The sequence below is a fragment of the Callospermophilus lateralis genome, chromosome 5 (genome assembly GCF_048772815.1).
Source record: "Callospermophilus lateralis isolate mCalLat2 chromosome 5, mCalLat2.hap1, whole genome shotgun sequence".
NCBI classification, from domain to species: domain Eukaryota; kingdom Metazoa; phylum Chordata; class Mammalia; order Rodentia; family Sciuridae; genus Callospermophilus; species Callospermophilus lateralis.
The window spans coordinates 53475269-53492215 of record NC_135309.1 but is presented as its reverse complement, the minus strand read 5'-3'; the positions used below and the strand labels follow the sequence as shown (position 1 = coordinate 53492215).

At 36.2% G+C, this 16947-nt stretch overlaps 1 protein-coding gene across 1 annotated transcript in view; it reads right to left on the bottom strand.

The window, feature by feature from the left end:
• The window catches only part of Prr16 (proline rich 16), a 170271-nt gene extending 153562 nt beyond the window's left edge, over positions 1-16709 (bottom strand). Inside the window, exon 1 of the mRNA XM_076855887.1 lies at positions 16376-16709. Coding sequence (XP_076712002.1) covers positions 16376-16534 — 159 coding nt within the window. The 5' untranslated portion in view covers positions 16535-16709. The remainder of the gene's footprint in view (positions 1-16375) is intronic.
• Positions 16710-16947: the final 238 nt, after the last annotated feature.

The following is a 16947-nucleotide window of genomic DNA, read 5'->3' as shown; positions in this document are numbered from 1 at the left end:
TTTCTAAAATTCAGCAAATAGCAATAAGTTAATTTTATAATTTACAGTGATCTTTTTTATGTGTTAGCAATTATTGATACTCTATATTAAATTAAAATAGTATATATATATATTTATTCTTTTCACTTATCCTTTATTGCTAGAGATATCTTGGTTATTTAAGGCAGTTTGAAATCAATATATTTAAATAGCATTTCTTTATATTAAAGTAAAATGATGTTATTAAATGTTTTCATATTCATGTTCAATGCTACTTTTCTAGTTAGTTTACAGTGCTTTCCAGTTTGCATTATATTTAGTATGTAGGAAAGTTTTTGTTCATATTCAAATTGTAAAACTAAAACCTGAACTTTGATTATGAAAACTGAGGAAAAGTTTGCAATGCAGCATGATGTTAAAGACAGGAATCCAATAATATCCCTAACTGAAGTGCACAGATTAAAAACATGTCTATGAACAGGACAGGACTGAAAATCTTCACAGTTAAAGGAAGATGAATATGTTTTTGCATACAATGTCTGACAGTTCAGTAACTTGAAAAAAGAATCTCCTAGTAAAACAAAATAACATTAGATTAGGAAAACCCTACTTCTAAATTAATATCTTCACTTTAGCATCTATATAGGCTAAGAATAAGTTCCCATATTTTGAACACTAGAGGGAGTGTATAAAAGAAGAAACCAGAGCCAAAGATAGATATCACCTCCTTTCTCAGAGTTTTGTACAACGTTCGGTCTCACCAAAGTGATGGCTTATTTCTTCTATCTTTTTGTTTTTCAATTTAAACAATATTCCATATCCCCTTTATATGCTATTTTCCAGTTAATACAAAATTTGAAAAGAACTAGTGGCAATGAAGACACATTATGTAATCCCAAAAAGGAAATGCTATAAAATATGATATACTCTCTCTTCACTTTAGTTTATATATTCTATGAGAAGAAAACATCTGATTTTAAAGATATCATTCTAAGTGTTTCAAATAGTTTGCCATCTTGTGCCGAAAAGATAAAATGATTACTCTCAATTAAGAACTAGCCTTTTTCTGATGGTGAAAACCTGAGAACCCAGGCCAAATTCACAGTTTATGTAGAAAAACCATCTCCAGAATTTCCGTATAGGAGGGACAACTTGGAAGCACTCTATAGGAAATTAAAAGGGTGAAGATTTGATGAGTTGATACTTTTTAAAACTCAGAACTTTGTCTGACCCCTAGTAAGTATTCACTATATTAGCTCTTGCTTAAAGATCCTTTGATCATTTCAAAAGATAATACTATAAGCAACTCAGTGAGACCCTGTCTCTAAATAAAATACAAAATAGGGCTGGGGATATGGTTCAGTGGATGAGTGTCCCTGGTTTCAATCCCCAGTATCAAATATATATATTGTAAAACTCAACTATATATATATAGTTGAGTTTTATAGAATAGGTATACCAAGAGTAATACATTATGCAATCAAAGGAGGGATAACACAAGCTCCCTCCAGCCAACGCACACATCCCTCCAATATGTAATAGACAAGAGCCCACATGAAATGCATTTAATAAATATCTATTGTATGATCATTCTGTGCAAATTGTGACTATCCAATGGAAAGTAAAAGGTGATAGCTTTGATCTTAAGATATTTTAAAGCATAAGTTTTGAGTTGGAAAATATCCAGTTATTTATTAGTTTCACTTAATGAGCATTCACTGCATGTAAGCCACTGTTCTAGAAACTTTGGATACACAAAGAAACAAAACAGAGGACATCAACGTCTAGGAGATGACATTCTAGCAGTGGGAAACAAACAATAATTCATATGTGAAATAAGTTGTTCAGTGTATCAAAAGCTGATTAGTATTAAGAAAAGAGAAAATGTAAAACAAGGGCTATAACTACATACATTGTTACCAGAATAGGCCGCAGTGAGGTGACCATTGAGCAAAATTTGAATGAGGTAAAAGAGTTATCTCAAGAGCATCTTAGGCGTGAAAATGCACATAGCACATTTGTTCATAAAGTAGCAAGATTACCATAGCAAACACAAGCAGAACTAGATAGAAAGTAGTAAGAAAAGCCAAAGGGATAACCTGGAAGAAAGGAAAATCTTGCTAGGACATGTAGCCACTGTCAGCACTTTGAGTTAAATGGGAAAATTGCTACAGGAATCTGAGTGTTAGAAAGAGTTAGGTGAGCAAAGGAGGAAACACTCAAGAAAATCTTGTAATAATCCCAGTGAGAAAGGATGTTGTCCTGGGTCAGGGTGGTGACAGTAGAGAAGTTAAAAATTGGTCAGATTCTGAAAAGACTTTGAACATAGATCCAATCAATCTTTCTGTTGAGATGGATATAGTGCATAAGAGAAGGAAGAATTGATAATGGCTCCAAGGTTTGATGATGGAGACAGCTCCAACTACTAGGTTTGGGTAGGGGGATCGGAACCCAGTTTTGGACACCTGAGGGGAAGATGCCTCTTAGGTGTCCCAGTAGAGATAAAGAATAAAATGTTGGCTATATAAGTTCAGATAAAATGTCTGGGCTGAATATACAGATTTCAGAGTCATGGACTTAGTGGTGAAATTTATACACAAGACCAAATAAAAGGACTAAGAAAACAAATGCAATTTAAAAAAAAAAAAAGATTTAAAAAATTGGGTTAAGATATCCCAGAAGAAGAGTAAGTAAAGACATCAGAGAAAGAAAAATCAGTGAGGTGAGATAGTCTGCAAATTCTTCAAGACAAGTGAAGAAGGATTAATAAAAAAGACTATCAAGTGCTACCAATAAGTACCTTAATATTAGAAGTGAGAACCATTTAATTAAATAACAGAGCCATTGACAACCTAGTAGAGGCAGTTTTGGTATAGTGTTGAGAGTACAGACCTGACTGGAGCGGGTTTAGGAATGAATAGGTGATAACAAGTATACATAATTTCAATTTTTTTTGTAAAGGGGAATAAAAAGTACAATGATATTTTTTAGGAGAAGTGGATTCCCTAAAATTTATTTATTTTAGGGGATTATTATCTTTTTCTCTGTTTGTATGGTGATAGGAATCATCTATGGCAAGTGAAAAATATGATGGTATAATGAAAGAGAGGAGAAAAAAGTGTTTTTTGGTTTTTTTTGTACCAGGGATTAAATCCTGTAGGACTTATCCACTAAACCACATCTCCAGCTCGTTTTTTTTTTTTTTTTTTTTTTTTTTTGTGTGTGTGTGTGTGTGTGTGAAAGGGTCTCACTAAGTTGTGTAGGGCCTTACTAATCTGCTGAGGCTGTCTTTGAACTTGAATTCTCCTGTCTCAGCCTCCCAAACCACTGGGATTACACGCTTGTGCCACACACCCAGAAAGAGAAGAGAATCTTTAATGTTGTTTCCCAGTAGATTAGAAAGAACAGTCTCTCACACACAAGTGGAGTGATTGGTTTCAGCCCTTAAAACCCTTAGTAAGTATTACTTGGATTTAGATACTGAAGTTCCCATTCCTAATCAGACAATGAAAATGAGACTTAAAATGTTGAATTGAAGGTTACATGGTTTGTAACAAGCAGTGAAAAGTTAACAGGCTTTTAAAAAGAAAATGCACAGAGAACAACTGTGAAGTCAGATAAGCAAACATGAGATAGAGACATAGTGACAATAAACATGGGGAGTATATATATCAAGTTGGATAAAAAGATGTGATGTAGATTGCCTGTGATGGTCCCTGTGCTACTCACCGAAGGGAAGACACAGAAAAAGTCAAACAGGTTGGAAGGTTAGATTTGAACATGTGACTTTTCAGGGGGGTTACTTTTTTTTTTTTTTTTTTAAGGAACGGTACAAACTAATGAACTTAAGTGGTATTTTGGTAAAATTTGTAGAAAAGGCAAAAGTAACCCCAACCTGCATGTGCTGCCTTGGGGCCAGAGAAGTCTGCAGATAGCTATGGGGAAGTCTTCCTGAGGCTTAGCTCTCATTACCACTGTCTCCCAGGGTGTGCTTGTCTGAAAGATAGTCTGCTTAATGCAGGGTTAAGAGCTTACACTTTGTGCAAGTTGGTTATGTGGTTGATGTGATATATTTCACTTGTTCATTTAAGTAACAAACCTCATTGAAGTCATACAAGGGAGGAAGGCTATTTTTGTCTATGGCCAGTTTTACAGTTCCAGTACTAATTTGTGTTAGTCTGATTGTTTTTCCCAAGTGTTGGGCCCACACATTGCATTCAGCTCCCCCTGCCAAACATCACAGTCTGATTTCTTGACACCCTGAAGAAGATTCAGTCACCTGGTTGGTTCTACAGCTTCACTGATTTCTCAAGTGTTCCCCTTCTTCATGTAACTGGTGAAGAAAGTATTTGAGAGTTCTTCAAAGCCATTCCATGAGGTCGAAGTAGTAAGCAGGTAGACATGAGAGGCACAGAGCTCCAGGTTATCTGGCCCTGTAGGGCCACAGGAGTGAGCTGGGCGGGGCCTGGGCGACTCAACAGTGCACTGAGAGGAGCTGCAAAGGGCTGATGCAGGGATGCCTGCCAGCACTGGGCTCTGTCCAAGCACTGGTGAAGCAGGAAATTGCTGCGAATCTGCAAAAAACCGTCTGTGGCCACTTGACATTTTAGGTAATAGGACAGTGAGTGATCTTTTAAATAGGGGAGTGGCCTGAAGAAAACAGTGATTAAGATTTAGCTGGCAGTGTTGGGGATGAATTGACTAGGGGGAAGCAAAAAGATTAGTGCTAGGTCTATTAAAACATCATCCATGAAATTAATAGCATAGGTATTAGAGAGATAGCGGTGGGGAAAAAAAAAGGCAGCCAGTCTGAAATTTCCTGCTTAGCAATGATGTAATGCGTTTGTTGCATCTTGAAATTTTCCTTTATAGTCTTGACAGCCTTTACCAAATATAACTTCTATTATTATTTGGATAATAGCTCACTACTGAATTGTGAGTTTCAAGATGACAGGGACCACATATGTTTGGCTCACTGTTTTATCTACATAGTAAGCATCCCCAAAGAAATGTTTGAATAGCAAATAATCTATAAAGTATATCAAAAAAAGTGGATAAGGAAACTGAAGAAAGGAGGAATAAAGGAAAAGAGGAAGGAAAGAGAAAAGAGGGAAGATGAAATAGAGGGGGGAAGATAAATGATAGGGGAAATGCAGGAGGAGAAAGAGGAAAAACATCAGGATGAATATGTTGCTGCCAGGAATAGGGAAGTTTGAATGGACAAGGTTTAAAGCAGGAAATACAGAATTCAACTCTGTCATTTGTCTTTATATTGGTTCACTTCTTTGTTTCTGCCATCTTGTATTAAAAATAATTATAGTAACCTCAAAGGGTGACTCTGAGGATTAAGTAAGCTAACTCAGAGCAGCACCTGGTATATCTTGAGCACTGAACAGATGTCAACCATGTATGTTATCATTACCACGTTCACCGTATGTCTTCTATAATGGGTGCTGTGCCATAGAGCAGGGACACCAATGGAATTTCAGATTCAATGTGAAAAGTGATCAATTAAAAGTAACAAATTTATAAGTCATGAGTATAGAAACCAACAAGCTTTGTAATTTAAATCTTTATTTCCTTGTGAAATTCCCTTGAAATTTTTCAGTTTAATTTTTTACTTTATTGTGAAAATGGAATATAAGATAGGGGAAGTGATGAATGAAAATGGGAAGGTATATTTTAAAAGTAGGTCAAGTGATAAAAATAAATCAAGTAAACGTAAATAAAGATAATAAATGGTGTTTTTAAAGATAACACAGATAAGATAACAAAAACATAAAGTCAAAATGCTTGATGAATGAGCCTAAGGAAAGAAAAAGGTAGAGAAAGCAAACATTAAGTAACTGAGAGTAGTTCTCAACAAGTGACTTCCCTGACTCCAGGGGTCTGTGTTAGTGTCTAGCGATATTTTGAGTTCTTACACTGCCATCTAGTTGGTAGAGACCACTGAGGTGCTAACCATCCTAACAACACACAGGAAAGCATTCTACAACAAAGATTCAACTATGCAAAAAGTGAGCATTGCTGAGTTTAGGAAACATTGACCTAGAGATTAAAGGTTGAAAAAGAAAGAATGGAATAGATCAGATCATAGATCAGATCCAGTCACTCCTATGCTCAAGACCCTACAAAGTCTCTACTTTGAGTCAAAATCCTGAGAAGTATCCCCCATGCCCATCTAGTTCATGTATGTTGGCCTCCTTGTTTTCTGCAAACACATGGGACACTTGATTACTATGGGTCCTCACACTACTGTAGTTCCAAATGGCACACTTCTTTACCACCAAGTTTTTCCTCCAGTGCTGTCATGTTACTCTCTCAACAAGGATTATTCTGGACCACCCTATTTAAAATTGCTCCTCCTCCCCAACTCTGTTTGTTCCATTATCATCTTCTATTATTTCAGAGGACTTGTCACCTTCTAATATATGATATGATTTGGCACTTATTACACTGACCTATCTTCATGCCCTCCCCACTGACTGTGTAATTCTCATGAATTTTTTTTTTGTTGTTGTTCACCACTAAATCCCCAGCAACTAGAATAGAGTCTAACATAGAGTAGGTCCTAAACAACTATATGTTGAAAAATTGAATAAAGGAGCTCAAGACAAATTAAAATAAGAATAATGACAATTACCTATGTAGGGCTTACTTGTGCATTAGAACTATACTGATTTATATATAATCATTTAATCCCCAATAATTAGCCTATTCTGTAGAAAACCTTATCATTATTGGCATTTTAAGAAGGAAATGAAGGCGAAGAACATTTAATGTGCTAAATATTGCACAGCAGCAATGTGCAATGAAGCAATCTGGCTTCAGAGTTTGAGATCTTACCCTTCTATCTAATTCTATGTTAATAAGCACCTATTGTGCTCAAAATTCTCCTATTTAAAAAAAGAAGAAGAAGAAAAAGAAAAAAGAAAAAAATAGAATTCTAAACATGTATCAAAAACATCATCTGATGGAGGCAGTGGTACACACCTGTAATCCCAGCAGCTCAGGAGGCTGAGGCAGGAAATCACAAGTTCAAAGCCAACCTCAGCAACATTGAGGCACTAAGCAACTCAGTGAGACCCTGTCTCTAAATCAAATACAAAATGGGACTGGGGATGTGGCTCAGTGGTTGAGTGATCCTGAGTTCAATTTCCAGTACCAAAATAAAACAAAACAAAAAACATGATCTATTCAACGAAGAGATAATCACACATTATTCTATATGTAATTAAGTAGACATAAAATATCTCTGATATTTGGGTTTTAAAATTATAAAGTTGTCTTCAGTTAGTTACAGTTGAGCTCTAAAGTCACTTTATCACACAAATTAAAGGGATTTGTTACTTTTTTAATCATTCTGTCATAATTTTTCAGATATCACATTCAAATTAAGGTAAGTATAGACATGACATACCTGTATAAGATCTGTTTTTGCAAGGTATATAAAACAGTAAGGGTTTAATAATTTTTTTAAATGAACAGTAACTGTTAATTGTTTTCTAATGCATTTTTGTTCTTTGGCAATTCTTATTGAGAAAGATTTGCTTCATGAATATAAGTGTGGTATTAGTAGCATGTATGAAAATCACATGATATAATAACAGGATTTTCTAATGTCAAATTACAAAGCAACATATATACGAACTTGCAGGGCTTGTCTTTACATTTCTAAATGTTGATGCATTTACAGGAGTTATTACATATCTTATTAAGCAAAGTTTCAATTCATTAACTCAGAAATCAATTTAAATGGAAGATAAAATAAATGCTCCTATCTTTGAAATCTATTTATAAGGCCTTTACACATTTTTTAAGTCTAAAGCACCCTACCAGAGGTGAAGTTCACCCTAGGAAAGGTGATGTTCTTCAAGAGCAGGTTCTTTAGCTTCTTCATGTTTGCATCTTTTAGGGTATTCAATATAATACTTACACATACTAGGAATTCAAAATATAGTTCATTATTCATAAATTAATGTCACATGGGAAAACAAAAATGGGATGACCTCTGGCATAAGTTTTAAGAGAAAAATATACTTTATTTACAATGAACTCTGGAAACACTTTGTCCTTTTTTGTAGCCACATGCACATTCTGCAGTTTTTGGAAAGTACTAAATTGTGTGTGCTTGTAAGTGTGTGTAATTATAATATGCATTTATTCAAATACATTTTTGTCCAACTTAGAGATACATCCATCAGGGTTTTTAAAGAAGAAATCACCGATATGCCTCTCAGTTGCTCCTTAGAAGAAAACCATCAGATTATAGACATCTGCATTTCTTTATTTCATTTTCACATATCCAGGATTTGTAATCCTGAAAATTATGAAGCTAAACCTCAAGCAATCTCTAATTTTTTCTCTTCACTTAGAGTCATATCTTCCTACCCAGTATTCTCTGGACATGTGGCAAAACTGATGTTTGTATGAGCTTTTGTTCCAAGAGAAATATTCCCTGATTCTCTCATTTTTTTTTTTACAGCTGTTAGAAACAGGGGAAAAATTAAAAACCAGTGAAGTTAGAAGGCAATTCATTTGAACAATATTTTTAAACTAAAAATTTTCCAACAAATTGTCATGTAGTTTGAAATCTTAGACTAAGGTTTGGTAATATGAAAGAGCAAATATACACCCATATGTTACCTTTCATTGTGGTACTATGGAAGAGACCCTGTTAGAAACCATCAAGTTTGGTTTGCTTTTTCCAGATAAGTCTGGCATATGTTACCTGCATTGTAACTGAGTCATTGGACACTGGTGTCCAATTAATTTACTTCAAACATTCTAGAAGTAACCATTTACCTCAAACATGAACTGAAGTAACACTTGCAAAGTTTAAGAAAGAGTAACAAAGATCATCAGTGTAAGTTATGTCCTACAATATTAATATTTCTTGCCTGAAAGTTGGAACTGGAAATTTAATTCCTTTGGAATCTTCATGTCATTCCATTTTCAGAGAGAAAAATAGCTTCTGCCAAATAAGGCAATATTTGTCCTGAGTTGATAGGCCACCGAGTGAGGGTACTTTGAATTGAGCATTAGTTAGCTATTATTTTTTCATTTCAGTTAATGTTACTTTCTGGCTCTTGTTTAGAGCTGAAGTACTGCTGACTTTGGGTTTCCAGGTCCTACGGGAAACCTCAGTTTAGAGCAGTTCTTCCTAATGACCTGACTTTCAATGTAATGAAAACATTTTTGTTAATTTTACACTAGAACAGAAACAAACAGGATTGTAGAATAAGATATTTCATGTACCACTTATATGTGGAGGGATATTTATATGTGACTTACAATTGATAGCACAAAAAAAACTATTTATAAAATATACATAATATCATTAGCCTATTTAATAATGTTGCATGTGGTTAAGAATTCAAAAGTTTCTCTAATTCATCAATCATATTAAAAAGAAAAACCACCATCAAATCCCAACCATCTTGACAGCTCCTGCCTTCAAGGGCAATTTGATAACAACAAAAGATAATAAATCTCAAATTATTTGTTATACCTTTATTTTATTTATTGATTTTTATGTGGTGCTGAGGATCAAACCCAGGGCATGTGCTAGGCAAATGCTCTATTGCTGAGCCACAACCCCAGTCCCCAAATTATTTTTATTCATTGAAAACACCTATGTACAATGCTAGGTATCAACAAATACTCATGTTGTTCCTTTATGTTCTCAGCCATACTATTCAAAAGCTATGCAATATTCTCATCAACATTTTTGTTGAAGACAAAACAGGTTAAAGGCAATTCACTGCCCCATCTACTTATTTGAAAAATGCAAACTGGAAATTCTTATTTATTCACTACTAATTTTACCTCAGTGCTGGTGCTGAAATTTAAGTGCATCCCCCAAAATGATAGTTATAATGAAGACAATAAATTATACAGCAAGCCTTAAAGTAAATGGATTATTAGCTTCACTCTGAATTTAGGAAACATTGTCCACACATATACTGCTGTTGGGAATAAATATGGTGAACACGGTCTGGAAGAGATTTTGGCAATATGGATCGAAAATTGCTAAGCTTTATATCCTTGGCTTCTAAGAAAACGTAAAAACAACAACAACATACAAAAAACAATAGATCTTACAGTGAAATGCCCAGGCTCTGACAATAAAATATCTGATATTGAAGCCTCAGTTTTTTCACTTAAAAGCAAATGACCTTGAGCTAGTGCCTTAACCTTCCAGGCCTTATTTTGCTTATCTGTATAATGGGAGAAAACAGTAACTTTTTCATATACTTTGATTAAATGACTTAATATGAATAAAATCACTTAAAAGAGTACATATAAAAAAATTGCAACTTATCTTTATATCTATGTTTATTGCCAATGCTATTTTTTTTCTAATGACATTCAATAACCACAAAAATCGTAATAACTAGAATACCCACATTAAGGGAAGTATGAAGTAAATAATGGCTAATCTATAATGGTTAAGATCTAATACTATTCAGGAAAATAAAAAATACCATAATACATAATTCATGATTTTTATAACTTTATCTACGTTAAAATATGAATACAAAAGGACAGAAGGAGGGATTGGGATGTAGCTTAGTGGCTTGCCTAGCATGTACAAGGCCCTGGCTTCCATTTCCAGCACCAAATAAATAAATAAACTGGAAGGAAATATAGTAAAATGTTTAGCATACTTATTTATGTATAGTATTAAGAATAGTTTTTTTTTGTTCCTTCTAAATTTTTCTAGACTTTATATAATATATGTATTATATAATACATATATTATGTATATGTATACATAATATATATGTAATATATAATATATATAATGCACATACATATATATACACACACACTATGTTACTTCTAAAATTAAAAAAAGAAGAAATTGGTTCATTGAAAATGCAGTGCCCTTTGTTGTGTATTAATCTTGCAGTTGCAGCTTGATGTCAGTTTTGCACGTTTCAATCAAACCAAATCAGCACACTATTGGAATTTTATCATGCAAGTCTCAAAAATTCCCCATGAAATTGTTCACGAACTTCCTCTGTACAAGGGTTCTGTAGTTTATTTTGTTTGGGAAAATATGCTTAGCTCAAACTTGTATTTCTATCTCTTTTCCTACATTTAGATTTAAATACCTGAGATCCTTACAGCAGCAAGGGTAAAAAAAAAAAAAAAAAAACTAATCCAGGTAACAATGAAACCTCTTACATTGATTTTATTATCTATTACTTCACCGTTGCCTGAAGCACATTGTCTATTACTTTAAGGTGGCTTTAATTTCTTATCAGTTAATTCTCAGAGTGCTGAATGGTTTAATTCATTGGAAAGAGAAAATGAGGGATGGTTATTGGTTATCTTTATTTTCTTAGAATCATTTCTTTCTCTTGGTAATATGCTTAGCAATCATGCTTAAGAAAAGCAAATATATATATATTGTATTTGTTAAATATAACCCAGTTTGGGAAGGTAGGCTATTGTATAAAGTAGTAAAAGAACAGCTATTCCTACTATTAAATGAACCATTAAATTCCATTCATTCACAATTTCAGAACTTGGAAAATACTCCAGAGATTATTCTCTGTAATTTGTTTTAGTAATGAGTTTATATGCCTGGATTCATTAACCAAAAACACTGTAGAATTTCCCAGAGCAATAAATATAGAACTCAGATAAACTATTCAAAAAGAAGAAACATTTAAAAGTAAAAATATTTTGTAGCTAATTGTTAATTCAGTTTTCATCAATCATAAATCAAATCATTTGCTATAGATTTTCAGTTTTCAAAATTAAACTTTAGTCTAATAAATGGAACTTATTTTGTTTTATGACAGTATAAGAAAAATAATGGATGTTTTCCAGTTCACAGCCACAACGCTAACAAACCTGCCCACTCCTGGGGGCCAGTCTTTTGAGTGAATCTTCCATGTTACTGACACAATGATTCATTTTGACAGGTCTATTCAAGTGCTTTCAAAAAAAGCATATATATATGCACACACACATACACACATATATATGCACACATATGTATATCTATATATATGGTATATATTTCTTGTTTATTCAATTTCTATGACTTAAAATTGTACAATGAAATGCTACAAGAAAAGTTCAAGGTTATAAACACTCTAACTTAAAAAAGAATTGAGCTAAAATAGCAGTGAATTTTGTTTTCAGATAAAGGCTATTATTTAGAGATACTAATCTCTCACCAACCAATGAGATCTGTGATTCCATATTAACACCTACATTGATGCAAAACAACTTATTAGTGAGTTCTTCAACAAAGAACAGGCAAATTACTACTAAAGATGCTGGATTATTTGAGAACTATTTTTAAAAAGCAATAGCTTTGTTTCTACATTTTTTTAGTGAAAAAGAATCATCAACATCTGCTACACTAGTTAAGGTTAATTTTATCCCCAAAACTCTAGAGTTTCTCCACTCTTTTTTCTTTCTTATTTCTTTCTCTCTTTTTTTTTTCAATGTAAAAGAAAAGCAACATGGGTTAATCTCGTATTCCAGAGTTGTTACCTATTAATTCCTTTTCTTCTACCTCTTGAAAACCTATCCACTCTACAAAGACAGATTCAAAATCTTCCTTGTTTGACATTTCATTTCTGTAAAGGTCCTACCCTTCACAGAAGTCTCTAGTATTTAAATATAACATTTGGATATGAGAACTTCCGTATATGGCATTGTTACATTTATGCTAATAATGATGACTTGGACTCATTGTAAGTTTCTTAAATTCATATCTTATTGTCCTTTTAAGCTTCTACTTTCTTCACCAAGGAGTACCATAGTACAAATACTGGTTTATAAATGAACATGTACTCATCTTACTCTAGGGTCTGCTTTCTTTCCCTATACCCAGAGGCAGAGTGGCTACTAAAGGCAGTGATCCCTTTTTATATTGCTCATGTTGAAAAACAGAATAAACACTCCAAATAAACTTTTGAGCTCACTGAGGCCATACACTACAGCAATTCATCTTAGTAACAGTAAAAGATGGCATAGTACTTGAAACATGGTAGGTGCTGAATAAATATACTGAATTATATTGAAGCTTTTTCATTATTACATAGAAGATGAAATAACTCAGATGATTCTGAAAACTCAAGTTATTTCAAGTTTTGTTTAATTACAAGGGCAGAATTCTGTCTTCTTCCAAGATACATCCAATTATAAATGATTAAATAAATATAACTAAAACCCTAATCACAAAAGACACTTATAATAACAACTTTTCTTACCAGATAGACTTGATTTTGTTACTAATTATTAGTGTTTCAAGCAGCTTCTACTAAGTTCAAATCTACTTTGTTATCTGAATTCAAATGACTGAAGTCCAGAAATATATAAAGAAATGCAACTTTGAAATAACTTCAAACAAATATCCCATATTATTGACAGTTTATGCAAAGATAAAGGACAGAATATTTTCAAATTGCATTTTCATTGCAATGAAAAACAAAAAAAGAAACAAATATCATATGATGACTGACATAGTAATCCAGTCACTTTGTAACTTTTAATTTCCATTCCAAGTTAATAAAAAGTTAGCATAGATTCCTGTCAAAATATATAATGGTCTAGAAGCATAGCATTGACTGTAAATTAATTAAAAATTTTTAAAAATATTTTTTAGTGGTAGATGGACACATACTTTTATTTTGTTTATTTTTATGTGGTGCCAGGGATCAAATCTAGTGCCTCACACATGCTAAGCAAGTACTCTACCATTGAACCACAACCCCAGCCCCAAGTAATTAAAAATTCTAAATATAATTCCATATGGAATTTCAGATTCAATGTGAAAAGTGATCAATTAAAAGTAACAAATTTATAAGTCACGAGTATAGAAACCAACAAGCTTTGTAATTTAAATTTTTCAGTGTTTCCTTTCTTCAAATTAAATAAAAGACATATTCAGTCACATATGCAGTACTCTCCAAAAAAAAGATAAATGCAGGACAACTGCAGGGTGTCATAGGTTCAACATGCTCTATAAATATTTTCTCTCAAAGTAACTCTTATTCATATTACATAAATGGTCAATGATTTGAGTCTGTTATAGTATATACACTTCCTTGTTTGAACCTAAGATGATGATGTCCACACAAAAGTGGTTGACAAGCACAATGCATCATTTATCATGCATAAATTTCAGTTTCATGCTGAGATTTTTAGCGGAATAGACCCTGAGAGCCAATAAAAACTTCCAAAATATCAAATGAAAATTTTATCTTCAAAACTCTCAGATTACTTCATCTACTTGGCTATGCATTACCTATGAGTTTATATTCCTTTATGAACTACCTATTTGTTTCCCTTAAAAGAGCCTCAATTAAATGAAGACTCATTTATTTGGTTACATCTTTGTGATTCTATCCAAGAACCAGAGGGACCTTAAAAGTTTCTCTGTATCTACTTGGTCTCCAAATGTCCATAGAATAGTGATGCCAAGCAGAACCATGGCCACATGTAGTTGCTTATCATTTATCCTGTCCAAAATAGTGAGTGGACTGGCAAATCATAACAAAAGATGCAGAATTTTGACCCTCTTTCTCTCAATTTCAGCTTGGAGAAGACAAGTTACTACGTTGCTGTAAGTTTCCCATATATGCCCCAATTTAGAAAACTCAACAATTATTAAGCATAATTGTGATCAAAAGAAACGTGCCCAATTTGTTCATTTTTAAAAATGATATAATGTTGTGAATGAAAGTACAACTGCCTAACATGTCAAGTAAAAGGATAACAAAAGAAATGAACGACATCTTTCGACTTGCATTTGGATGTATAACCCCTCCATCTGTCAAGCAGTTGTGAAGCAATCACCCTGGAGAAGCATTGCAACGGGGAACAAGTTTTATGCCCGCATCTTTGTCAACCGCTCTCAGGACCTTAGTAGTAATTGTTCTGTTTGAAGAGCCTATAGGAATGAATTCGCCATTTGCAAAACAGACCCTGGCAACGGATGGGTCATTTCAACAGACCTAAATCTTAACGTGGGGCTCAGTTCACGGAGGTAATAGGAGAAGGAAGGAGTGACTCTTTTCTCAAATTTGGATTGGAAATTAAGGGAGAATGATCTCTAGAGGCCAACTATACAAAACAACCCTCAATTTCCTTCCTCTTAGCTTCAAAAACAGAATTACAATTTGGGGTATAGACTATGAACGCCCCACCCCTTCTCTTTCCGCCCGCTGCCACCACCACCTTCAAAGTTAAAGTCAGCGCTCGCGCAACTGGGGCTGCGGACTCCCTCACCAAGAATTCCACCAGGAGCCCATTCAGTGGGGGAACAGCGCTCTGGGATTCTGCCACCAGCTCTGCGACGCCACCAGCAGCCAGGCCATCTCTTAGGAGACCTCACCCCTCCCAGCCCCGCCCTCGGCCCCGCCCGGAGCCAGCACCAGAGTTAATCTCAACCCCAACGTCCCCACTCCTTTCAATCCAGATCACTAGCCAGGAGGTGGGGGTGTTAGAAGGGGGCAGAAATGGGGTGGGGGAGGGGAAAAATCAAAACAGTCCCAGATCCTGGTAGTCAGGACGCAAGTGGCAAGACCCCAGCACGCGCGCGACACGCGCGCGCGCATACACACACACACACACACACACACACACACACACACGCTCACTTGCTCGCAAGCCCCATTCCCCAGGTTCAACGCCTAGTGGCGACAGGATAAAAGGAAGGAGGTAAGGAAGGACAGATGGGATGGAGAGAAGGCCCGGAGTTACTGTGTGAGTGACATTCGCAGACAGCAAGCCATTCTTAAGGAATTATGAAAGTGAGAACGTCCCAGATCCCTTCATATCCCCAAAGCTGGATTCTCCTGATAGTGGCCCCGGTCCCTTTCTTTCTAGCGGGGCTCTGGGAGGCGGGGAGGAAAGCCAAAGCCAAGTTTCCCCCACACTGCCCTCCCGGGCTTGGCCCAGGGCCCAGAGCCCGGCCCCCTTCAGCCCCGGCTTAGGGAGGCTGCCAGGCGGGGAACAGACTTGCCAAGGGACTCTGGAAGAGCACGACAGCAGAAGAGGGGGCATCTTGCACGCTCTGGCCGGGTTGCTCATGCCTTCCTCCGCTGACACACCCCCAGTTAACCCCTTCCTCCGACTCTACACACACTCACATACAGAGATACGCGCTTGCGTTTATCCTCCCACCATTCCAGGTCCATCGATTAAAACACTAGTTGATTTTCTTCCTGATTAAAAAAAAAAAAAAAAAAAAAAGTGCAACAACAACTCTTCTTGAGAGTCGCCGAAGCAAAGAAAGTCCGTCTGCAGGCAGATTTCTGTAGTTACCTAGGAGTTTGGAAATCTGGAGGTCCCAAGCAAAAATGGGACCCAGAATCCCGAGGGGATCTAGGCGGCGAACTCGCTCCCCACCCCATCCTCTCACCTCCTTAAGTTCTTTGGCCACGTCCTTCAGATCGCCCAGGACTAATTCCAGATCCTCCACGATGATCTTGATTTGTTCCTTCACCTTGGTTTTGGAGGCTGCCGGCTGTCCCTCGGCTGGAGAGGACGAGGAGGGGTTCCCCTTGGACTTGGCTGACATTCTTTGGGGGCAAGCGACGCAGGTCAGGACAGGCGGGCGAGCAAAGGCTGCTGCGCGCCCCCGTCTCTGGAGCTGCTACAGCCGCTTCCACTCCAGTCCCCCCACATCTTGGGCGCTCCCTGGGCAGCGGCGGATGGCTGCGCTCCGCGATCGGCCAGGCGTCCGCACTGTGGTGCTGCCATCAACTCCCGAGACGCGGCGCTCGGCGCGGGGCTGCAGACGGGCGAGCAGCGCGCCTGCGCCTCCTCCTGCCGCCGCCCGCAGCTCTCGCGCACACACGCGCTAACTCCCCACGGGTGGAGAGGGGCTCTGGGCTGTGCCAAGGTCTGTCAGCGGCAGTCCCCGCAGCACTTCTACTTCCTTCTGGGGTCTCTCCCCGACCCCCTTGGCATCAGGGTGCCGGGAGATATCGC